Source organism: Lactuca virosa, chromosome 6 (genome assembly GCF_052849685.1).
Source record: "Lactuca virosa cultivar CGN04683 chromosome 6, Lactuca_virosa_CGN04683_v6, whole genome shotgun sequence".
Classification (NCBI taxonomy): Eukaryota; Viridiplantae; Streptophyta; class Magnoliopsida; order Asterales; family Asteraceae; genus Lactuca; species Lactuca virosa.
Genome location: NC_136431.1, coordinates 62,343,166 through 62,368,658, shown reverse-complemented (window position 1 = coordinate 62,368,658; position 25,493 = coordinate 62,343,166). Strand labels below are relative to the sequence as shown.

Below are 25,493 nucleotides of genomic sequence, written 5' to 3'. Positions count from 1 at the left end.
TTTAGGGTTAGGAACTGGTTTTCTAACTCGAGTAGGTTTTGGGTGAGCAGTACTTGCGCTTGAATTGTACTAAAAACTCCGCCCATGTCAGCTGCAGAGGCTCATTGGGGCTCAAGGTCTTCCCCAGGGTGTTCCACCAACGCACAACGCCTCCTCGGAACCGACGTACATCAAATGTAGTCTGTAATTTTCCTCTGCAACCGCATGTCATGAAAGCTAACTCCATTTCCGAGATCCAATCTATGACCCCGATCGGATCTTCCTTTCCAGTAAAAGTCGATGGCTTGCAAGTAAGAAAATCCTTGTACTTGCATCCATTCCTTTCGACTCCGTCATCTTGGTTGTTTTGTCGAACTATTGGTGGGTTGACTTGACCAACGGTTCCACTGTAGTTCCCCTCCTCAGTCTGCCCTTCGTTCAACTCGGGCTGTTCGATCTGTATGGTAGCTTCCTCTCGATTTTGTTGGAGCAAACGTCTGGTTTCCTCCATTTGACGATCCAACATCGCCTGGATCATCGCTTGCACTCCGGCCATCGTTATTGGCTCAGCAGCGACTACCACAACCGGTATTTTCTCAATCACTGGGGGTTGGTTTCTGTTCCCATTTGCATTCCCGGCTCCACTGCGGGTTCTTTCCATCTTGATCTATACACCGAATAAGGTGAATTTAGATCTTTATTTAGGATAGTCGTTTAAATCATCCTTATCACTCCGAAACGTTTACATGTTAGTTCTAATATCGTAGTCGTACGTTTAGAATCTTAAACACATAAGGTTTCTAGATCCGGTCGGCAACAGACCATAGATCCAAACAAATAACAGCATATCATGCACAAAGCATTTAGCACATAAAAGCATTTTAGGCATAATTCCTAAAATAAGCTAGTGCTCACAACTCACGATCATCGCTTAGCATTCTATGTTTAAGTCTAGAAATCCTACAAATTCCTAGTTCGCTTAAACTAATGCTCTGATACCAACTGTGACATCCCCATTTTCACGGCCAGAAAAGAACGATTTTGTTTATGCTTTGTTTGAAAATCAGAGGCCTTACTACATAGGCCTTACTACATTATTCCGTATTTACAGGCCTAAAATCCCTTAATCTCTCATCCCAAGACATCACATCTATGCTCATGCGCCACTACTTGTAATACAAGAAACTGAGTGGGTCAGGCTTGGGAGCCTGGTGAGCACATAGGGTTTTCAACCCACAATAAATAAGTTTATTAACTTTATCAAACCAAACAAACCCGAATACCCATTCCCGTTATCCTCACTTTACGTCCCTAAAACATCTAACACAAGGGACCTAGTCTAAGGATTTTCATCGGGGTGACGATACATGCTTCGGGGGTTCCTCAGCAATGCATGTCAATTAAGGCAACCATGTGGGGGATGGAGTACTTCACACAGATCAAATAAACACACAGTTCAAATAAACACCTACATGTTGCGAGCCTGCTAGCGTTCCACTGGACTGTCTAGAAAAGTCCGTGGTCGTCATCTATACTCCACTAGATGACTGGATCATCAAAACATCTATATCGAGGCCTCTCATTATTTTATTTTGTCACACAGCAACTATTACATCTACCCATGTTTTACCCAACATATTTTGTAGATATAAAATACATATACAGTTTAAATCATTTAAAACATGTATAAAATCGTTCGTCCAGCATAGATAGCAAGTATACAGATAATATGCACACGTAGCACGTAATTTATATAAAATACTTCATATCTATGTGTAAGATGAAAGTAACTATGCACTCACTTGATTAGGTGGTGACTGGGTACTCGAACAGCACTTCGTTATCTCAAAACAATTTTTCCTTGATCAAAACCTAGTATTAATACCACTAGAGTTTAGTTTTAACGTTAACCGCGACTAATTAATAGTTTGGCTATTATTATTATATAAGCGTTAAATAACACTCAATATAACTCATAATAATAGCCCAAATAATTATTCTAAGGACCTAATAACATTACTATAATTATGTAAAAGTTATATTAAAAATTGCGTAGTCGTAGCTCACTTACAGCGAGTTTTATTAAAAACCGGGCTTTGCTCGGAGCAGCGTTTCCGAAACCGAAAGACCCTTTTTCTCGGGACTCCGGGAGCCTCGGGGCTTCCTTCAGGTGCTAGGGGTTCACCTAGGCTTAGGGGAGGGTTAAAACCCTTAGAGAGAGAAAGTTATTTAGAGAGACAAAGAAAATGGTGTGAAAAACCCGGAGACCCTCGCAGGTATTTATAGGGGCGAAGCCTCTCGGTTACGCTGGGCGTAGGGAGGTTACGCGGGGCGTAGTCCTCGGATAAGATTGCCAGCCGAAGCCAGCTGTCTCGCACCCACTCTCGGAACCGGACAAGATCGAGTACGCCGGGCGTACCCAGCTTCGGACGCGGGGCGTATGCGAGGGCGACCTGTCCTTCATCCGAAGCAAGCCGTGACCAGCAAGCGACGGTCCAAATTATTCCACGTCATCAATCGAGCAACAAATTTCGCAAATTCGAGTCTAAACTTTAAAAATTCGTATCTTTCGCATACGAGCTCCGTTTTCGACGTTCTTTATATCCACGTGTAGACGGGAACGCTAATTTTGACTTTATTTTAAAAGTTATATTTTTAACAGGCTCGTATGCGTTTATTTTAAAAATTTGTATCTTTCGCATACGAGCTCCGTTTTCGTTTAGACTCCGTCGGCTAATTTTGACTTTATTTTAAAAGTTATATTTTTAACAGGCCGGGACAGGATTGGTCCGTTAAAAATTCATAACTTCTTCATCTGACGTCCGTTTTCGTCTGTCTTTTTATCGTTGTGCTACTATTAACGAGATCTTCGATTCTCGTTTAGGTTGTGTCGGCTAAAAACCGCTCGATCTAATATTCGAACTTCGGGCTGTACACTGTTAAGCCGAAACTTCGAAAAATCATAACTTCTTCATACGAAGTCAGATTTGGGCGTTCTTTTTATGGACGCTCTCGGTTTAACGTTTTCTACGACTTTTGTGTAGATCGCTAAGGCTAAAAATCGATCTATCGTAAATTCACTATTCATGCTTCCCGTTGTCGTGCCGGTTCGGTCGTGAAACTTCGACGGGTCATAACTTCTTCGTTATAACTCGGATTTCGGCGTTCTTTATATCTCCGGAATCTTTGTTTCGACCACTACAACTTTATGTAAAGATATCGGGCTTATCTCACACTTTAATTTTGACGCTTATTTTTATTATTTATTAATTATACATTTATAATTAAATATTAAGCACACAAATACACATAATTCACATAGTATTTAAACATTTCATCTTTATTACATCAAAAAGAGTTACAATAGTTGACCTAGACTATTACATCGTCTAAAAATGCTTAGCCCCGAAACCCGGGCGTTACAATTCTCTCCCCCTTAGGATGATTCCGTCCCGGAATCATGCGTCAGCAAACAGATGCAGATAGCGACTCATCATGTCATCCTCTGTTTCCCAAGTGAGATTCGGCCCATTCAAATGTTTCCATTGGACTAGCACTAAGTCGACCATCTTGCGTCGTAACTTCTTAGTCTTACGGTCAACAATTGTCTCGGGCTCTGCAATCAGCCTTTTATTCTCATCCATCCTTAACTTTGAGATTGGAATTATGTCGGGAACTTCTCCCGTGAATTTCCTCAGATAACACACATGGAAGGTGTTATGAATACCATCGAGTTCTTCGGGCAATTCCAGCTTGTAAGCTTGGTTCCCAATCTTCTGAAGAACTTTGAACGGTCCAATAAACCTTGGACTTAGCTTTCCTCGTTTCCCGAATCTTATAAGTCCCTTCCACGGTGAGACTTTAAGCAAAACCGAATCCCCAATTTCGAAGGTCATCGGTTGTCTCTTCTTGTCAGCATAGCTCTTCTGACGATCTTGAGCTGCTAACATCCTTTCCCTAATCACTTTCAACTTCTCAGCAGTCTCATGGACTATCTCGGGGCCCATAAACTGCTTCTCTCCGGCCTCAAGCCAACAAGACGGCGTACGACACTTCTGTCCGTACAAAGCTTGATAAGGTGCCATCTTGATGCTCGAGTGGAAACTGTTGTTGTAGGAAAATTCTACCAAAGGTAAGTGCTCATCCCAGTTACCTTGGAACTCGAGGGTACATGCTCTCAACATATCTTCAAGCGTTTGAATCGTTCTTTCGATCTGACCATCAGTCTGCGGATGGTAAGCCGTACTCAGACACAACTTCGTACCCAGTTCCTCTTGTAGACTTCTCCAAAACCTTGACGTGAAACGACTATCACGATCCGATACAATTGTAAGAGGAACACCGTGAAGTCTCATAATTTCCTTCACGTAAGCATTTGCAAGATTATCCATAGACCACTTCTCGTTGGCCGCTATGAAGTGTGCACTCTTAGTGAAACGATCCACGACCACCCAAATCATGTCGTGTCCGTTCTTCGTCCTGGGCAGTTTAGTCACAAAATCCATGGTGATGTCTTCCCATTTACCCATGGGAACATGTAAGGGTTCTAAACTCCCATATGGTTTCTGATGTTGTGCCTTAACTCTCGCACATGTCACACACTCGGCCACATACTTCGCAACATCGAGCTTCATCGTCGGCCACCAGTAGTAGGGTTTTAGGTCCCTATACATTTTAGTGCTACCAGGATGAATCGAGTACATGGTATTGTGAGCTTCTTCCATCAGAAGATCTCTTATTCCTCCTGTCTTAGGTACCCAAATCCGATCTTGGAATACCTTCAGTCCTTGACGGTTTGTACCGAATACCAACTTTCTTCCCAAACGTTCTTCCTTTCGGTCATTCTTTTCTGAAGCTTCTTCTTGAGCTTTCTTGATACTTTCCACAATTGTCGAGACAACTTCTATTCTCAACGCCCTTGGCCTTTTTCTTTCAAGATTGACTTTTCAACTTAGAGCATCAGCAACAACATTTGCTTTACCGGGGTGGTAAAGTATCTCACATTCGTAGTCCTTGAGTAACTCTAGCCAGCGTCGTTGCCTCATGTTCAACTCCTTCTGATTAAAGATATACTGGAGACTCTTATGATCAGTGAAAAGTTTGCACTTCGTTCCATAGAGGTAATGCCTCCATATCTTTTGAGCAAAAACTACCGCTGCCAACTCCAAATCGTGAGTGGGGTAGTTCTTTTCGTGCTCCTTCAATTGTCGAGATGCGTATGCTATCACCTTTTCCCTTTGGGTCAGAACACAACCCAACCCGACTCTGGATGCGTCACTATAGACCGCGAAGTCTTCAACTCCCATCGGGTAGAGAAAGAATCGGTGCTTCACATAATTTCTTCTTTAGCTTCTCGAATGCTTCTTCGTGTTTCTCAGTCCACGTATAAGTAGCTCCTTTGTGGGTCAAAGCTGTCAATGGAGCAGCTATCGAAGAAAAACCTTGGATAAATCGTCGGTAATATCCGGCTAATCCTAGAAAGCTTCGAATTTCTGTGGGACTCTTTGGACGTTCCCACTTCATCACAACTTCGATTTTTGCTGGGTCAACCATTATCCCCTCCTGGTTAACCACATGACGCAAGAATTGGACTTCTCGGATCCAAAAATCACACTTGGAGAACTTTGCATATAGTTTCTCCTTCTTCAAGACTTCCAACACTTCTCGTAGATGCTTGCCATGCTCCTCCTGGCTTTTCGAGTAGATGAGAATGTCATCTATGAACACTATCACGGATTTATCGAGGAATGGTTTACAAACCCTGTTCATCAAATCCATGAATGCTGCTGGAGCATTGGTTAGTCCAAACGACCTAACCAAGAACTCGTAGTGTCCATATCTCGTTCTGAATGCAGTCTTTTCGATATCCTGCTCTCTCACCTTCAGCTGATGATATCCTGACCTAAGATCGATCTTTGAGAAATAGCTCGAACCTTGCAGTTGATCGAATAGGTCATCAATCCTTGGCAATGGATACTTGTTCTTCACTGTTGCCTTGTTCAGCTCTCGGTAGTCTATACACATTCTCATGCTTCCGTCTTTCTTCTTCACGAATAGCACCGGAGCTCCCCTGGATGATGAACTAGGTCGAATGAAACCGTTGTCCAACAACTCCTGAAGTTGCGTCATAAGCTCCTTCATCTCCGTCGGTGCTAATCGGTAAGGTGCCTTCGCTATCGGTGTTGTACCTGGTAACAAGTCTATTCTGAACTCCACTTGTCTATCAGGTGGTAATCCGGGAAGATCTTTGGGAAAGACTTCCGGATAATCACACACAACCGGTATATTCTGCACCTCTTTCTTTTCCTTCTTAGCATCGATTACGAATGCCAAGTATGATGCACACCCCTTGGACAAACATTTTCTGGCTTTCATTAGGGAGATGATTCCAGAATTTACTCGGCGTTTGTCCCCGTACACCATGAATGACTCTTTTCCGGGTGGGTTTACCCTTACTATCTTCTTTCGGCATTGAATCTCAACATCGTTGGCGCTAAGCCAATCCATTCCCAGAACGATGTCGAAACCGTTCAATTCTATGGGTAACAGCTCCTCGTGGAATTCGTTTCCGTTTATGTCGATGATGATGTTCCTAATACGGTCACTAACAGGTACGAACTTGCCACTGGCAACTTCTACAATCAGGGCATCATCAAGTTTTTCTACAGGCAATGCTAAATTCCCACCGAATTTATGCGATACAAAGGAGTAGTTGGCTCCGGAATCAAATAGTATATTGGCAGGCAAACCATTTACAAGAAAGGTACTTGAGGCGACGTCTGCTGCCTCCTTTGCAGCCTCAAGCGTCATCTGGAAGGCTCTCGCCTTCGGCTTTGGTGGAATGTTCCGCATCTTTCTTCTTTGGGCAATCCTTAGCAATGTGCCCTTCTTCACGACACTCATAGCACACCCTCTTGTTGATGGTGCACTCATTGGCATAGTGCCCCGTTTTCCCACATTTGTAGCAGGTCACTTCCTCGCTACATTTTCCCGAGTGCTTCTTCTTGCACTTCTCGCACCATTTTGATTCATTTCCTCCCCCGAACTTCTTCGAACCGAACTTGCTCTTCTTATTGTTGGGTTTAGCAGACCCTTCAAATTTTCTCTTCTCGCCAACCTCAACCTTGCTGGCAGCTCTTCCCTTGATCATTTCCTCCACAGACTTGGCAGCCCAGATAGCCGCCTCCAGAGTATGTGCTTGACGTACCGGCACCGCATACTCCCATGGGAGTCCCTTAGCATACTTGTCGATCTTTGTCAGCTCATCCGGGACAAGACGCAAGGCAAACTCCATTTTCTCTGTGAAGTTGTTAGTGTACTCATCAATGGACATGCTTCCTTTCTTTAGGGTTAGGAACTGGTTTTGTAACTCGAGTAGGTTTTGGGCTGAGCAGTACTTGCGCTTGAATTGTACTAAAAACTACGCCCATGTCAGCTGCAGAGGCTTATTGGGGATCAAGGTCTTCCCCAGGGTGTTCCACCAACGCACAACGCCTCCTCGGAACCGACGTACAGCAAATGTAGTCTGTAATTTTCCTCTGCAACCGCATGTCATGAAAGCTAACTCCATTTCCGAGATCCAATCTATGACCCCGATCGGATCTTCCTTTCCAGTAAAAGTCGATGGCTTGCAAGTAAGAAAATCCTTGTACTTGCATCCATTCCTTTCGACTCCGTCATCTTGGTTGTTTTGTCGAACTATTGGTGGGTTGACTTGACCAACGGTTCCACTGTAGTTCCCCTCCTCAGTCTGCCCTTCGTTCAACTCGGGCTGTTCGATCTGTATGGTAGCTTCCTCTCGATTTTGTTGGAGCAAACGTCTGGTTTCCTCCATTTGACGATCCAACATCGCCTGGATCATCGCTTGCACTCCGGCCATCGTTATTGGCTCAGCAGCGACTACCACAACCGGTATTTTCTCAATCACTGGGGGTTGGTTTCTGTTCCCATTTGCATTCCCGGCTCCACTGCGGGTTGTTGCCATCTTGATCTATACACCGAATAAGGTGAATTTAGATCTTTATTTAGGATAGTCGTTTAAATCATCCTTATCACTCCGGAACGTTTACATGTTAGTTCTAATATCGTAGTCATACGTTTAGAATCCTAAACACATAAGGTTTCCAGATCTGGTCGGCAACAGACCATAGATCCAAACAAATAACAGCATATCAGGCACAAAGCATTTAGCACATAAAAGCATTTTAGGCATAATTCCTAAAATAAGCTAGTGCTCACAACTCACGATCATCGCTTAGCATTCTATGTTTAAGTCTAGAAATCCTACAAATTCCTAGTTCGCTTAAACTAATGCTCTGATACCAACTGTGACATCCCCATTTTCACGGCCAGAAAAGACCGATTTTGTTTATGCTTTGTTTGAAAATCAGAGTAACATTTTAAATAAAAGTGTTGCGGAATTTGTCCCAAAACAAAATATGATAAAGATTTATCAAAAGCATTTCCATAGAAATGTATTTCATTAAAAAGACTCGGGATGTCATGTTCGATACAGATCATAAGCATAAACAATACAGCATAGGCCTTACTACATTATTCCGTATTTACAGGCCTAAAATCCCTTAATCTCTCATCCCAAGACATCACATCTATGCTCATGCGCCACTACCTGTAATACAAGAAACTGAGTGGGTCAGGCTTGGGAGCCTGGTGAGTACATAGAGTTTTCAACCCACAATAAATAAGTTTATTAACTTTATCAAACCAAACAAACCCGATTACCTATTCCCGTTATCCTCACTTTACGTCCCTAAAACATCTAACACAAGGGACCTAGTCTAAGGATTTTCATCGGGGTGACGATACATGCTTCGGGGGTTCCTCAGCAATGCATGTCAATTAAGGCAACCATGTGGGGGATGGAGTACTTCACACAGATCAAATAAACACACAGTTCAAATAAACACCTACAGGTTGCGAGCCTGCTAGCGTTCCACTGGACTGTCTAGAAAAGTCCGTGGTCGTCATCTATACTCCACTAGATGACTGGATCATCAAAACATCTATATCGAGGCCTCTCATTATTTTATTTTGTCACACAGCAACTATTACATCTACCCATGTTTTACCCAACACATTTTGTAGATATAAAATACATATACAGTTTAAATCATTTAAAACATGTATAAAATCGCTCGTCCAACATAGATAGCAAGTATACAGATAATATGCACACGTAGCACGTAATTTATATAAAATACTTCATATCTATGTGTAAGATGAAAGTAACTATGCACTCACTTGATTAGGTGGTGACTGGGTACTCGAACAGCACTTCGTTATCTCAAAACAATTTTTCCTTGATCAAAACCTAGTATTAATACCACTAGAGTTTAGTTTTAACGTTAACCGCGACTAATTAATAGTCTGGCTATTATTATTATATAAGCGTTAAATAACACTCAATATAACTCATAATAATAGCCCAAATAATTATTTTAAGGACCTAATAACATTACTATAATTATTTAAAAGTTATATTAAAAATTGCGTAGTCGTAGCTCACTTACAGCGGGTTTTATTAAAAACCGGGCTTTGCTCGGAGCAGCGTTTCCGAAACCGAAAGACCCTTTTTCTCGGGACTCCGGGAGCCTCGGGGCTTCCTTCAGGTGCTAGGGGTTCACCTAGGCTTAGGGGAGGGTTAAAACCCTTAGAGAGAGAAAGTTATTTAGAGAGAGAAAGAAAATGGTGTGAAAAACCCGGAGACCCTCGCAGGTATTTATAGGGGCGAAGCCTCTCGGTTACGCTGGGTGTAGGGAGGTTACGCGGGGCGTAGTCCTCGGATAAGATTGCCAGCCGAAGCCAGCTGTCTCGCACCCACTCTCGGAACCGGACAAGATCGAGTACGCCGGGCGTACCCAGCTTCGGATGCGGGGCGTATGCGAGGGCGACGTGTCCTTCATCCGAAGCGAGCCGTGATCAGCAAGCGACGGTCCAGATTATGCCACATCATCAATGGAGCAACAAATTTCGCAAATTCGAGTCTAAACTTTAAAAATTCGTATCTTTCGCATACGAGCTCCGTTTTCGACGTTCTTTATATCCACGCGTAGGCGGGAACGCACTCTACAACTTTCGTTTAGACTCCGTCGGCTAATTTTGACTTTATTTTAAAAGTTATATTTTTAACAGGCCGGGATAGGATTGGTCCGTTAAAAATTCATAACTTCTTCATCCGACGTCCGTTTTCGTCTGTCTTTTTATCGTTGTGCTACTATTAACGAGATCTTCGATTCTCGTTTAGGTTGTGTCGGCTAAAAACCGCTCGATCTAATATTCGAACTTCGGGCTGTACACTGCTAAGCCGAAACTTCGAAAAATCATAACTTCTTCATACGAAGTAAGATTTGGGCGTTCTTTTTATGGACGCTCTCGGTTTAACGTTTTCTACGACTTTCGTTTAGATCGCTAAGGCTAAAACTCGATCTATCGTAAATTGACTATTCACGCTTCCCGGTGTCGTGCCGGTTCGGTCGTGAAACTTCGACGGGTCATAACTTCTTCGTTATAACTCGGATTTCGGCGTTCTTTATATCTCCGGAATCCTTGTTTCGACCACTACAACTTTATGTAAAGATATCGGGCTTATCTCACACTTTAATTTTGACGCTTATTTTTATTATTTATTAATTATACATTTATAATTAAATATTAAGCACACAAATACACATAATTCACATAGTATTTAAACATTTCATCTTTATTACATCAAAAAGAGTTACAATAGTTGACCTAGACTATTACATCGTCTAAAAATGCTTAGCCCCGAAACCCGGGCGTTACATTCGATATACTTAGTTCACTATAAACAATGCTCTGATACCAATCTGTCACACCCCCAAACCAAGGATGGAGGGGGTGGAGGACTTCATGTATAGTATCATAACAACGAGTATAATAGTGATCAAAGTAGATACAACCATCATAAATATAATCGAGAAAGTTACATGGTTTCATGAGTTACATGTTTCAAAATCGATTACAATATAATGATAAAATGGATTGTCTAACGCCGCAGCGTTCCATCCTCAAAAGCTGGTAGTCACCGGTTTTTATTGATTACCTGAGAATACAAGTAATTTTGAAAGAGCGTCAACAATTAAGTTGGTGAGTGCATAAGCTTTTGTATATAGAGTTGAAAACATTTCTTTGTAAATGTAGTGTATGTTCAAGAAAAATACAATATTTTCCTTATAAAATGAGTTGCAGTCTTAAGACTCAATAATAGCACAATATTTAGCACATGTATAATTGAAATAGTCTTGTACAATTGAAATTGTCTGTAACTAGTTACAGACTATTTCAATTGTACAAGACTATTTCAATTATACATGTGTTAAATATTGTGCTATTACTCAAAGACCGAAATGTATAAGTATTTTCTATACTTATAATAGTGTATGCAGTTTTAAATAAATAAAACCCCTTTTTGGACGTAGGAATTCCCGTAAACTATATGTGTCGTTATTTCCCTATGTGAGTTATTATAACCATACTATTGACATAGTGACCTGTGACGACGTTCTTCAGGCGTCGGACTGTTATGACATTTGTCACCCAAGACCTGCCGGTCTAGCTGTTGCAAGCAACTTAGGTGTGGGTTGTCAATCCCAATATAGATCTATATACAAGTATCACGCTCTCCCTACAAGAGACTTTGATTATAACTACAAGATTTTAACCAGTACTCTAAGAGTACCATGAAGTAGTGCCTCACAACCCGATTTAACGAGTTTACGTGTAGTGTGAGTGAAAAATTCTATTTGTAGTGTAAACGGAACCTTTCATAGTGAACTTGTAGTGTAGCGAACCATAAACTATACCTATTATAGTTTATCATATATGTTTGTAGTGAATGAAAACCCTTATGATGAATGATTAATTCTGTTTCATGCAAGTAAACTAACATGAAACACAATCAAGATGTAGCTATTATTGTTATACACTTTGCTCAACATGTTACAAAGTGTTAATAAACTTGTCAACTGTTTTTGCTAGTTTTAACCTTTCTGTCACTGATTTTAGAAAAATCACAGAAAAATCTCCGAAAGTAAAAAACTAAATCCGTAAACTCTGGAAGTTCAGAAAATGTGTCTAGTTTGTTCATAATTTTTATTATGAATTTTTAGTGGTCTCTAACCAGTGCGAAAATGTCCATCTTCACAGACTGGTCCAAAATCTTTTCTGAAATGATAGACAGTTTTGTAAAAATCGCCATAAATTGTAGAAAAATCGTATGAATGTGTGCAAGTAGTCATTTGAAAGTTATAAACCTGAACTATTTTCATATTGAACGGTTTTGAAAAAATTATGTTTAAGATGGTCAAAACACTTCGTGAATGGACCCTAACTTTTCTGTTGAAAGCTGATGGTTGAGTTAGTTTATGTTTTGGTATTGTAACTTGTATTCTCCCTCTTAAAACTTGAAGAAAACATGAAAAGACAGGGGTATGAACTCAACTTGAGTGATTCCTTGAGGTGGTAAGTTGAAGAAGGAGAGTTTCAAGTCAAGACGCTTGAGAGATGCTTGAAGATTTGAAGATCCTAGGAACAAATATGTCGATATTTGTGTGAATAATTCATGCTTTGTGTGAAAAATGTAGAGTATTTAGGAGCTTGATGAAGGATCTTACCTAGAATGGAGGAAATCTCCTGAATGCTTCTTGCCAAGAAGATCGTGACTGAGAAAGAAAGTGAGAGGGAAAAGTGTGTTTTTGGAGAAGGCAAGTGAGACTTTGAAGGTGAGGAATAAGATCTCTTGGGTGGATTTGGTTAAGGAAATTCTGATGGAGTGTTGGGATGAGTTGAAAAAGGACAATGATTTGACTAGGTAAAGTGTGAATAATGACTTAGAGTGGGTGATTACCTTATGAATAAAATAATATGAGCCTTAGACGTTATTCTATGAAAATATGATCTATCTCTTCAAGTTTGGCATAGAATAGAAGTTTAGAGGGTTTAAGTGATGAAAAATGTGAGTTTGAGGAAGTTCCTGGCGTCAAAGACTCCTAAAATTGAAAAAAGGGTCCGAAATGGTCAAAATCCGAAATGGGGTTCGGATCTGCGAGGGTTCTGGGGTCAAGAAGTCATTTCCGGAGCAAAAGATGAGTTCCGAAGTTGGCCTTCAAGTTTCGGAGTCGAATCAGCACAATCCGGAGTCAGGAGCGTTCGCCCGGAGTCAGGAGCGTTCGTCCGGAGTGTCAGGAGCTTTCGTTCGGAGTCAGGAGCGTTCGTCCGGAGTGTCAGGAGCGTTCGTCCGGAGTGTCAGGAGTAGGTGTTCCGATTCAAGAGGGTTCCAGACCAAGATGGTCCCTTTTGGTTTTTCTCCTTTGGTTTTGAGCTGTTTTCAACAAAGGAAGGGGTTGGGATAGTACGGATGTTTATAAAAAGTTGAGAGAGACCGGGAGAGATTTGGGATACGAAGAGAGATTTGGGAGAGATTTGAGATACGAAGAGAGATTTGGGAGAGATTTGGCCGGTGGCCCTTATTAGTGTTTGGCTTGGTAATGCAAGGTTTGTAAACCCCATTATGCCTTGTTATGAGTGTTTTACTCCCCCGAAGGGTACATAATAGCGCTTCATCGAGTCGTTACATCACTCACCCTGGTTAGGGTTTAGAATTTCTGAACTTATGAAACTTCTGAGTAATACTTTGTATTAAGATAGAGAGTTTGTACATTAGTAAACATAGAGTGAGTCCTATCATACAAGCACTAGTTGAGTTTACCGGTTTGACTCGTTGACTTTATTTGACTTTGACTTGACCAGAAATTGACGGTTGTCACACCACATCTTCCTTTTCGAACCATTTCATTGACTTTTTGCGTTTTGTATAATCGTGTGTGTTCGACAACGGGTTTGTGCTCCTTGCTTCCTTGTTGATTTCTGTCGGGAATGGGTTTGTTACTAGATTCTTCAGACTCTGTGTTTTGAGTATTATGAAAGTGGGAGACCTCGGGAGGAGAACATTGGAATTAGGTTTTCAGAACAGCTTGAGAAAACTTAATGTATTGATTATAACCAAAATGTTCTTGTAGAAGACGAAATTGGAGATGCGTGGAATAGAATTGTAGAGGCGTAGAATGGAATTGGAGATAAAATAGAATTGAGTGTGGTTTGTTTTAAAAGTTGATATGTATATTTTTGTAGTAAAAGTTGAAAAAAATTATTTTTCCTCTTTGATTGGTCAGTGGAGAGAGAGAGAGAGAGAGAGAGAGAGAGAGAGATCACGGGTTCAACAACCCGCCAAATGAAGAATCGAGGGTACATATAGGGTTCTTCCTCTACTAGTTGATACTTCAAGGGGGTTTTACCTGTAATGAAAGAACAAAAATGGATTCATGAAGGTTTAATTACTGAATCGCTTCCCAACGGCATGTTCCGGGTTCGTTTAGATAATGAAGATATGATTTTAGGTTATGTTTCAGGAAAGATCCGACGTAGTTTTATACGGATACTCCAGGAGATAGAGTCAAAATTGAAGTAAGTCGTTATGATTCAACCAGAGGTCGTATAATTTATCGACTCCGAAACAAAGATTCGAAAGATTAGGTGTTTTTTCAACTTCACTATTTATTTCGTAGGAATACGATTCAAAATAGAAAATTTCAAAAAACTTATTTTCTTCCAAAAAGTTGATTCAAAATTAAAGTAAGGAGTGGGAAATATGAAAATAAGAGCTTCTGTTCGTAAAATTTGTGAAAAATGTCGACTAATCCGTCTTCGGGGACTAATTAGAGTAATTTGTTCCAACCCAAGACATAAACAAAGACAAGGATAATCAGCCTTGTTAAAGAGCCGATATAAAAATAAGAAGGGGATCTGTTTTGACATGAAATAGGTATATCCATGTATCTCTGACTCAAATTTATGAGATGATAAAATATGGCAAAAGTTATACCGAAAAAAAGGTTCACGTGGACGTATTGGTTCACGTAAGAGTACACGTAAAATACCAAAGGGGGTTATTCATATTCAAGCAAGTTTCAATAATACCATTGTGACTTTTACTGATGTACGGGGGCGAGTGGTTTCTTGGTCCTCTGCCGGTACTTCTGGCTTCCGAGGTACAAGAAGAAGGACGTCATTTGCTGCTCAAACCGCAGAAGGAAATGCTATTCGTGCATACATCTCCGGCCAAAGAACCGTTGCCCCAGCTATATCACCACCTATCTTTTGGAAGCCGCAATCGATACATACACCAACCTTATGGTTTCAAACAGGTGTCATGGCCCCACAAATTGCACTTGATGTCATCGTAATAAGAAACTTAGCTTTTAGTTCATACTTCATATGCATTTATATATAATTATAATTTATATAAAAAACTTGATGATTGTAGAAAATATATATGCATATCTAAAATTATAAATTATATAAAAATCACCATTCTAATTCGTGTATTAAAAATGTTATGACTCATGATGTCTCGTGTTTGACATTGTCTTCGTGTCATACCCGACTTTATTTAAAATCTTAATAAATAGTCACATATTTTAATTTATTTTATATGTCAATATAAATATTTTTATATTAGAAAGTACATTGAAAGTTGCAAATTAGATTCAATCTTTAAGGATAATTGTTTACTTCTCGTATATTTGTATATTTGTCCCAAACCCATGGAGTTGATCCGATTACGAAGCACACCAAATTAAGTGTCTTTTTTTTTTTTTTTTTTTTTAATAATAACATTTTAACAATTAAAATATTATTACAAATATACCAAACCTGATAATAACATATACCAAATAAAGGAATATAATATATTTCTACTTAATCCTCATATACGTAACAAATATTATGATCAAAACATTAGGTCATGCTTGATTGCTTTCCATTTGACGTTTCATATCCAATTCGAGTGTATGTAATTTGAACACATCATCAATATGCAAAATTGGTGGTGCTAGAATTATGAAAGCAACTTATAACATTCAATTTACTGGGCCATGTTACTTGTTAGAAAATATGAGCAAGTTAAATTTTTTTTGAAAAAAAAGTAATTAGATTGATATTTTACTAGATAGTTATAACAACATAAAATATCCATTTTTTTTTTCTTTCTAAAAATAAGATAACCAACAATATAATATAGACACTCATATCTCTATACAAAATCATATTTTTACCTAAAAGGTAAAAGATAACTTAAAAGAAATAGTAGTTGATACAATAAAACAAACATACTCACAAACTTTATTTTTATTTTTAGTTACCATAGATAAATGGTAGCATTTTTTCATTTATATATTAAAAATTAAAAATGTCAAATCATTCAAAAAAACAAATTGCCACTTTTTTATAAATTGCACAAAGCGAATTAAAAAGAGGTCTTATTCGATCTTAATTCTTACAGGCATTAAGCTTTTATTTTAGAAAATAAACTCATAATTCATAAGCTATTTTATATAACTTTTATGAAAACTAATTTTTTTTACGCCTTTTAAAAGTTTATAACTAATTTTATCGAAATAAAAATTATGTTTCAGCTGTTGGTTACCATCTACTAAATAGTTGCCTAGCTGTCTATTTTTCGTAAAAGTAAACATTTTCAACAATATTTAAATTCAAATACATTTAAATAATAACTATTTTAATTATTAACACCAAAAATATATATAACAACTGGGAAGCATTGAAGAAATCCATCCCACATAGTTTACAGCTGCAAGGCTGCGATTATTCTGAGTCAACTCATCATCGTCCCAAGCTTCCGAAGTTGACAAGAACACGTAGTACTTTCATTAATAGTATTCACACAATTACAACCAATACAACGGTGCTTCGGGTCCCTCCGATGATTTCAAGAAAACCCCACGTTAGGTATCCTTCTTGATCATCTAAAATTGTTTGATCTTGTCTCCTTTTCATCCCCCCAAATCATTTACTTTTTTCTTGAGATTTTCAATTTGTTGGCATCATAAACATAAACCCCCTCTAATTCTACTCCAAATAACTTCATGTTTATCTGAAAGTCCGAAACTGTAAGTTCGTTTCGTCGATCACATCTCAATTCTGTATCAGAATACAATCACAAGTTTCGAATTTTCGGAGACGTGTTTTAATGGTTTTGTGAATTGTGGGTTGATCGAGATTTCAGATTATGGGTATTGTTTTATTTCGAATTTCCTAAAAGGGTAAATGAGATTGTTCTTCAGCTTTATTTGGGTTTACAGTGAATTCCCCTATTTTTGTTTGGCCAGAATCGGCAGTTCGCCAGATTTTTCCTAAAAATGTTGATCGAATCCATTAATTCTCGACTAATTTGCTATTTTTGAGCATTACCCTTTTCACGATCGAGTAAAATTTGCAATATTTCGCGTATGAGTGTCGATAAAACGATCAAATTTTACTCATTTTGGTTGTTCTTGTTTCCTTTATGACTGTTTTTCTGTTAATTTCTTATGATAAATTTGTAATTTTTCATGAAGGGAAGGCTAGATTATATATGAAAATCGTCATCATATCATACTTCCGATTATTGCTGCTGTAAGATACAAAAATGGAGGGAAAAGAAAACATAACTGAGTACAGAGATAAACTGGACAAAACACTCAAGTCCGATGATCTTTGCAACGTGGAATTCCTCAAAAAGCTTGTTGAAAATCAACTATCGAAATCATCACAACATGAAGATCAAGGTTTGTATAGTTAGTTTTGACTTTATTTCAGCTGTATATATGTATATTGATTGAAATATTTCGTATAAAACAGAATATAGTGATAATTTAGTTCAAAAAAGAACCAAAGAAGTGGCCAATTTCATTGGTATGCTTAGAAGCACTTCAGGAAGTGTCGATGAAGTATCACATAATGGTTGGAAAGTACGTTTTTTTTTTAAACATTTTTCTTGATTCTTTTCATCTTTTATGTCAAATTTGTTTGTTTATTTGTTAACATTTCATTTTTGTCGACAGATAAAACACGATAATCAAGATTGCCGTGTTATGTATAGAGAGGGGCCCACAGGGACTCCCTTTCATTCATTACTAGCAGAAGGATACGTAGATGGGCCTCTAGATGTTTGTAAGTTTGATCAAAAAAGATTTGACATATTTGCCCTCATGAAATATCTCTCTTAACATATATATTTGAATGTAGGCATGTGCATATCATGTGAGGCAAGCCTCTACCCAAAATGGTGAGGAAGTTTTCAACTTTTCAACTTTTGAAACATTTCAAGCAAATCATCTTTCTTTTAAATGTTTCAAGAACGAATGATTTGAGACAAAATGTGACTAAAATGATTGTTGTTGTTTTTTTTTCAATTATATTTCGAAAACTTTTCAAGAATTTAAATATTTTTTTCAGGTGGCCTCAATTTAATATCCCGACTTTTAAGGTTACATCTTCGGGAATTGTGAAGAAGATTAGAATGGGTGAACAAATATCTTTAGTGAGGTTTGTTAAATTACATAAAGTTTTAATTTTTTTAACTTTGTATAAGATCTTTATTCATGGATTTTGATATTTAAATTTATACATATGTGGAAGAAAGGATGAAGCTTTCATGGCCATTATCAACAAGAGAGGCTTTGGTTCATTATGTTACAATTGATTACTTCCAAGATGGCCTCATTATAGTGCTCTTGAACACGGTATTTGCTTTTACATATGTAAATTTTTTTACTCAATTTGTGAAATGACTAAAATACCCTTCAGATTTCTGAGACAGAGATCATTGATATAGACACTCATGGATTTACTAAAGATGGTATACCGGATGTTGAAAATGTTACTAGGATAGATATTGTAGGAGGTGTTGCTATACAAAAAGTGAGCACAAGCAGAAGCTATTTTCGGTAAATATTTGTTTTCTTTTTCTTTAAATTGTGAATTCGATTAAGAAAAATGTTTATAAAGTTTTGATTTTTGTAGGACGATTGCAAACATGGATATAAAACTTGATTTTGTTCCTCCAACAATTATCAACTTTGTTTCAAGACAACTTATAGGTAGCGGATTTAAGCTCTATAAAAAGGTGTAGTTTCAAGAAACTTTACAACAAATAAACAAACAAATTTGACACAAAAGATTGAGATCAAATTCATGCTAATTGTATTTTCAACAACAGGAAGTTGCTTCCGTGTGCAAAGGTGATGAAGATTTTAGCATGGCTTTAAAAGATCCATGTTATCATCGAATTCGTGAAGCACTTTATTTAGAAAACAACGAATCAAATGGGGTTTCAAAACAAGAAGACATCAAGATTGTTCATGACATTTTAGAACAACAAAAAGATGAAGATATCAAAGAAGTGAAAACTCAAAATCCCGTTTGTGAAATCGAGGAGATTGAAGAAAGTGAAAAACCACATGAAGATAGTAATAATGGGAAAGAACTAAATGAGGATTCAAACAAAAAGATTATTGTTGGAAGAAAACAACAAGTTATTATAAGTCCAGAAGTAAATCAAGCTTTAGGAACATTGGAAAAAGTTATTTCTATCTTTAGAGAAATCGGATTCAATCCAAGATCCATGTCTTTATCCCGTTTTGCTAACAATTTGTTTGCTGATCTTGAAGACAAAAAGTCAAACGATTCTAAACGTTTTGTAACACAAGTCAACGAGTCAACAGTAAAATCCTCAGGAGAATCAAGAAATGGTTTTGATGATGATGAAGATACACCGAGTTCTTTTTCTTTTGTTATAAATGAGGCGATAACTTCAACATTAGCAGAAAAAGATGCCATTAATGGAGAGGTGAAGAACATTGATGAAAGTGGTATTTCACAGAAAAAGATGAAGAAACAAAGATTTTGCTGCATCAGCTTCACTTCTGGAGGTGTTGGTTGATAGATTGTTATTTGAATCTATACGGGTTTTATATACGTATAACATATTCATACATGATACATTTGTCTAGTGTTTTTATAAATAAAGCTATGGTAGGATCGAGGATTTCTTTTCGGAAAGTTGTAACTATAGATTATTATTGTTTTTTTATTTTATTTTATATGTTGTATTGTTTAGATATGAAAATATGAAAGATTATGAGGAAAAGTGGTTGTGTTTGTACTTTGTATTGATGGAAAGGGGCAATGTTTGTGAAGTTTGTAAAGGATAAACTTATGTACCACATAACAGAAAGTGATATTATAGGAAGAAAACTAGGGTAAAATGGTCTTTTTGGATTTAATTGATTTTGATCTTTAAACTCTAAAGGCATCAAAAACACCTCAAACTCCGCATGGGTTTTGCTTCATCAGGGTTTTAGATCGATCTCTCTCAAAATGTTGAGAAACCAGCTCAGAACGCCATTGACAACCTTCATTCGGAAAACCATACCTCAATCCATTTCTCTCCAATCACTCGAAGAAAACATCACCCCGTTAAAAAATCAACCAAATTTCTCTACTCCCAGTCCCTGTACCTTCAATACTAACGCACAAACAAGGGTTTCAAGGAATCCCCAAATTCACCTCATATGGAACTCCGAATTTCTTGGAAAAAGTTCCGGTTTTTGTTCATCAGCATCTTCCACCACGTGCTGCTGGAATTGTAAGAGTCAGGGGCCGTTTCTGATGTGTCAATCTTGTGGGAGCATTCAACCTGTCGATCATTCAGTTGATTACTTCAACATTTTTGGGCTGTAAGCGTTTAAAATGCCCTAATACGCGTTTCTCTGATCAAATTTTTGATAAACAAACTTGAAATTCATTTGAATTGTTTATATATAATCACCGAGTAATCATCTGTTCGAAGTTCATCGGATTTTCGCAATTTTCTTAGCGTTTTAGACTCCATTAGTTACTATCTTCATATGACAGAGATCGGAAGTTCGACATTGAAGTTGGAAGCTTGGAAGGGAAGTATAAAGACTGGCAGAAGAAGCTTCACCCCGATTTAGTTCACACAAAATCCGAGGTCTGTGAATAACCAATTGCTTGAATTCGAACCATTGTTATTATATCACTTCACACATTCGTTATGTAGGAAGAAAGAGAGTATGCAGCTGAACAATCTGCTAGGGTTATCGATGCTTATACTACACTTCGTAAACCATTATCACGAGCAATTTACATAGTAAGTAAAGGATTAATTCTAATTTACAGTTTCACACAAATTAACTGGTTTTGAATCTTCTTTTTTACCTTCACAGATGAGGCTTGAGGGTGTTGAAGTAGATGAAGAACAAACTGTCTCAGAACCAGAATTGTTGGGTGAGGTAATTTTGAGAGTTTAGATTTTTTAATTTTGTTGTTCCCATTTTCATTTTGCCTTGTATAATGGGACCCACAATTGAATTCATGTTCTGCTCCCAGATCATGGAAATTAGGGAAGCCGTGGAAGATGCCAATGATTCTCAAGCCCTAAACCAGATCCAATCCCAGGTAATAATGTTTGGTAAAAACTAGCTATCATAAGCTAGATGACAAATGTATAATGATATAAAATGACATTTTCATATATATAATTAAAAAGTAACATATAAGGATATATTTGGAAAACTTGTGGAAAAAGCAGTATCGGTTATAAATAAGTTATCTTTTTATAAAGCTAGCTTTTCAGCTACTTTAACTAGCTTTTTATTCAATCTGTATTTCTTGTAGATGGATGAAAAATTGAGCCATTGGTATAATTGTTTTGCAAATGCTTTTCAAAGTAAAGAGTATGATGATGCTATAAAATCAATCCAAAGAATGACATACTACCAACGGGTGAAGGAAGAGATTGTTAAGAAGCTCTAGATTCGTGTTTTTGCCTTTCAAATGGGCTTCAAGAAATCAAGAAAAACAAAAGAAAATTAAAGTGAGTAAAGAGGATGCTGGATGCATGCTTCAGTTTTTTTTTTTTTTTTTTTTTTTCCCATTTATGTCAACAAACATGGCTTACGATAAATTTACTATTGAGGGTATTTTGGTCTTTTCAACCGTTCAAAGAGCAAAGTGAATTAATTCGACAATCATTATATTTGGTTTGTTCTGTATTTTGTAAGAATTAAAGAACAATTGATTCTGAATAATTTATAGAAATGGAAATCATCGTATTTGGTTTGTTCAGTTATTTTGTAAGAAAAAACTATGACCATGAAAAAGTGTGGTATTAACTCAATAAAAGAAACTTAAAGGGTGTGAAGTTAAACCTCAAAACTTTAGGGGCTGATTTGCAATTTATAAGAAAATATTCAGCGCCTGGTTGGTTTCCCTTGATATAAACCGACGTTTCTGGATTGTGCGAGAAGCAAAAGAGAAGGAAACATGGGTTGGGTATGGAAGGACGACGACGATGATCAGAACTCCGGTGAAATCACCGAATTCAAAGATTTGAACCCTAGATCTGATGCTGGGTGCTCGACGAGGAAGATTATCTCTTCCCAGTGCAGAACGGAGGAGGTAGAGCCTGGTAAATTCATCAGAAAATGCGAGAAAACCGAGCAACTTCTTAGAGACTCCGTTGGAAGGTAATTCTTTTTTATTTATAGTTTCAGTTCCGTTTTCTGATATTATTGCTCTTGATGAATAGCGATCATCTGTTCGAAGTTGTGATTCTGGTAGTTAGGGTTTTTATCGTACACGTTCTTCTGTTAATCTATAGCTATCATCTTTACATTTGTTATAAGCTGTATAATCACCGACCAATTGAAGGTGTGCAAAGATTCAATTTAGGGCAATCATAGGTATAATAAATGATATAAATCACACTATAGTTTTGAGTTTTGGTATGATACCTTTTCCATTATCTGTTCAGACGATCTGAAGTGGTGCAATCTAACAAGGAATACACAGAAGAAGATGTGACTGAACAGATGACAAAAGGATCTTTTTTCCCCATTCAGTCATCACAACAACCTGCTACACCATTTGATTTCCCTGGGTTACGCACTGATATAGAAGCAATTGAACGAAGTCTGTTTGGGAACATGAATCGTTTCTTCGAGGCTGCTGAAGGGCTTTTTGGTTTTTTCGGGGGTTCTCCTCAGCTACACCAAGGAGAAGGAGATTCAAAATCCATTTTCGGGTCTCCTTCTCCTCCTTCTAGTCTTTATGATGGGTATTCCAAATCTTCAGAATCGACTGTACCCATTCAGTCTCACCCTCCTAAAGCTGTTAAGCCCAACACAGGTGATGGAGATGTTGATCTTTCGGGTTTGGCAAGAGATGTTTGAATGATATGGTATGATAAAATCTTGATGGTTGAGTAGGTTTTTGATCAAACTTTATAAAACATTCATAAGCTAGTATAGATATGATCTCGTTTTTATGTCTCTTTCTGCTGTTGATGTTTGTTGGACGCGTTTTAAATGATATATAGATTTGTGGTTTTTTAATTGTTTTATGTGGAAATCAAAGTCAAAAGTCAAAAGTCAAAAGTCAAGGGTATAGTGATGAATTATGATTATGATCCACTTTGTGTGGACTCACCTAATTGTTACATCAATCGATTAGGCAGTATGGCATGATTGGAATGGAATCATCATTAGTAGAACAATGTTTTTTATTTTAGTTTCATCCACTATCATCTATTCCATATAATGACCATATAAAATGGTAGTATTAACACGTATAACCTTTTCTGTATTTTGACCAAAAACAGCCACAAACCTAGAGATTACATGGCTGTGATTCACAAGTAAATGCTCTTGTTTACAATTCATGATTCATCTTTATGTCTAATCTATGCAGAGATTACCTCCAATTTCGTTTGTGATGAATGTTGAGTTTTAGATTATATATATCTAATATCTATATGGAACCAAAATTGGATAGAGTCAGTCTCATTATCTTTTCTCAAGTAATATGTGATGATCACAAGTAATATGTGATGATCACAAAGTTGTTTGAATCCTCAAAACTTTCACTTTGAAGGTTTTCTCCAATCATCATTTTGTTGTTTTACATAAGATCAAATTGTTCAACACATCTGATTTGTATTGGTTTTATATCTAGTGGGTTTGGAAAGACAAATAATTCAAATTATCCCAAAATGTAGAGGAATGTGGAGTTTTCGATTGATCCTCATTGCTACATGAGAAAGCAAGCAAACAACATATAAAGATTAATATAAAGATTTATCTGTAGTCAAAACTACAATACATCATATATGAATTACAAACCAAAGGTCTTTTTTTTTTTATTTTTTTTTTTTCTATTTTTAAATCCATATTAGGTGTAGTGTAAAGATGTTTTTCAACCAAATAGTTGAGAATTCAAGTCTCATGGTTGACATACTTTTCTTTTCACTTTACCTCCGAGTATCAACTCATCTCCCTGCTAATGGCGGTGTTTCATGGCATACCAGCTAATTGTAATGTAATTGCTCGATTTGTAGTTGTAGTATGTACTTTTTGATGATTTAACTTTTATGAATATATATTAGAAACAATTCAAACAAACAATACATCAATTAAGAGAATGTTAACTAAAAATGATTATATTAATTAAAAAACATAAATTCATAACTTTTCTCTCAACATGAATATTTTTCCAGTAACTAGGATTTTTGTCGGTAATAATATAAATTAAAAAAGAGACTACAATTGTTAGTGGCAAATGATGTGCTTATGATCTAAATAATATATAATGAATTTCAATTTAAAATATCGCTTGTCAACCTATAAAATTGAGTAACCATATCAAGAAAATCAAAAACCTCATAACATGGGTAACTATATCCATCATCGAAAAAATCTCCGTCAAAGTGAATGCTACTATCGTGATAAAAACTTGCATAAAATGATCGACTTATAAACTCAAACCAATTTGGTGGACTTTGAGCGAAAGAAGTTGAAAAGAACCCTTGAACAATGTTTAGATCGACTTATAAACTCAAACCAATTTGGTGGACATGTTACTCTTTCTAAAAAACTAACATACCGAAAACCTCTATGAAAAACCTGTGAAATGTTGTTTTTCCGGATGCTCACTAGATATTGAAAAGAGCCCTTGAAACTTTATCCTTATTTTTTCCAATAAATTCACACATTAAGTACATTTAATACATTAGATGAGAATCTCGCAATCTTGTGAGGCGTTTGCGAGCAATTTATTTTCAATAGATCAACTTCATGGATATAACCAACTATCAATGTAATCTTTAATAATGTTGAATTAGAGAACGAACTATTGCATCAACAAATGAAATAAATCAACTCCTCATAAGAGACTTGTTATTTGCTAAATAATGAACCAACAATACATCTACTAGAAAAAATATATATTTTTTCTTCTAACAAAATATAGTAAAATTATGATATTCTAAACATACTCAATGAAAAGAAAGTCATGGCCGCCCTTTGCTTGCTTTTATATTGGTGGCCTTCTTTTGTAGCAAAGGATGCTTTAATCCTTAATTAATCATTATTTTTGTTTGCCTTATCTTGCAACATTACAATGGAAAGACATTCTTCTACTCTTCCTTAATGCTACTTTGCAGCATTAAGGAATTTTCATTTTCGTTTTTATTCGAAAATGATAATAAATTGCATGTTTTCCTTCTTATATGCTAGTCTTCATCATATATAGGGGAGGAGGAACACCATCAATCAGTA

The 25,493-nt window shown here is 37.2% G+C and overlaps 3 protein-coding genes and 1 long non-coding RNA gene across 8 annotated transcripts; 3 read left to right on the top strand and 1 right to left on the bottom strand.

Annotated features, from left to right (window-relative positions):
- Positions 1-16,577: 16,577 nt before the first annotated feature.
- Positions 16,578-22,757, bottom strand: LOC145120231 (uncharacterized). The gene is made up of 2 exons (XR_013714162.1): positions 22,674-22,757; positions 16,578-16,969 (listed from the first exon to the last, which is right to left on the bottom strand). It is a non-coding gene; the product is annotated as an uncharacterized LOC145120231 (long non-coding RNA).
- On the top strand, positions 16,686-20,016 carry LOC145120228 (polyketide cyclase/dehydrase/lipid transport superfamily protein). Of its 5 annotated transcripts, none has more exons than XM_079056041.1 (10): positions 16,686-16,824; positions 17,438-17,642; positions 17,716-17,825; positions 17,919-18,027; positions 18,103-18,142; positions 18,313-18,402; positions 18,500-18,599; positions 18,664-18,803; positions 18,880-18,982; positions 19,076-20,016. In XM_079056041.1, exons 2-10 carry the CDS (start codon positions 17,504-17,506, stop codon positions 19,796-19,798), a joined length of 1,554 nt encoding a protein of 517 aa, XP_078912167.1. In that variant the 5' UTR covers positions 16,686-16,824; positions 17,438-17,503; the 3' UTR covers positions 19,799-20,016. The 5 variants fall into 5 exon arrangements, with proteins under 5 accessions (XP_078912167.1, XP_078912166.1, XP_078912168.1 ...); XM_079056040.1 differs by having other exon boundaries at positions 16,688-16,824; positions 17,433-17,642; XM_079056042.1 differs by lacking the exon at positions 16,686-16,824 and adding an exon at positions 17,005-17,108 and having other exon boundaries at positions 17,433-17,642.
- On the top strand, positions 20,189-22,005 carry LOC145120229 (DNAJ heat shock N-terminal domain-containing protein). Its single transcript, XM_079056045.1, has 6 exons — positions 20,189-20,594; positions 20,773-20,869; positions 20,939-21,028; positions 21,105-21,170; positions 21,268-21,336; positions 21,556-22,005. Exons 1-6 carry the CDS (start codon positions 20,236-20,238, stop codon positions 21,691-21,693), a joined length of 819 nt encoding a protein of 272 aa, XP_078912171.1. The 5' UTR covers positions 20,189-20,235; the 3' UTR covers positions 21,694-22,005.
- Positions 22,168-23,273, top strand: LOC145120230 (Mal d 1-associated protein). The gene is made up of 2 exons (XM_079056046.1): positions 22,168-22,406; positions 22,694-23,273. The coding sequence occupies exons 1-2, from the start codon at positions 22,204-22,206 to the stop codon at positions 23,109-23,111; spliced, it is 621 nt and encodes a 206-aa protein (XP_078912172.1). The 5' UTR covers positions 22,168-22,203; the 3' UTR covers positions 23,112-23,273.
- Positions 23,274-25,493: the final 2,220 nt, after the last annotated feature.

Coding starts and splice junctions, on each gene's coding strand:
- LOC145120228 (XM_079056041.1), top strand. CDS start 17,504: ATGGAGGGAAAAGAAAACATAACTGAGTACAGAGATAAACTGGACAAA. Junction 17,826..17,918: donor TATCACATAATGGTTGGAAA/GTACGTTTTTTT, acceptor TTTTGTCGACAG/ATAAAACACGATAATCAAGA. Junction 18,143..18,312: donor GCAAGCCTCTACCCAAAATG/GTGAGGAAGTTT, acceptor TATTTTTTTCAG/GTGGCCTCAATTTAATATCC.
- LOC145120229 (XM_079056045.1), top strand. CDS start 20,236: ATGTTGAGAAACCAGCTCAGAACGCCATTGACAACCTTCATTCGGAAA. Junction 20,595..20,772: donor TACTTCAACATTTTTGGGCT/GTAAGCGTTTAA, acceptor TTCATATGACAG/AGATCGGAAGTTCGACATTG. Junction 20,870..20,938: donor TAGTTCACACAAAATCCGAG/GTCTGTGAATAA, acceptor TTCGTTATGTAG/GAAGAAAGAGAGTATGCAGC.
- LOC145120230 (XM_079056046.1), top strand. CDS start 22,204: ATGGGTTGGGTATGGAAGGACGACGACGATGATCAGAACTCCGGTGAA. Junction 22,407..22,693: donor CTTAGAGACTCCGTTGGAAG/GTAATTCTTTTT, acceptor TTATCTGTTCAG/ACGATCTGAAGTGGTGCAAT.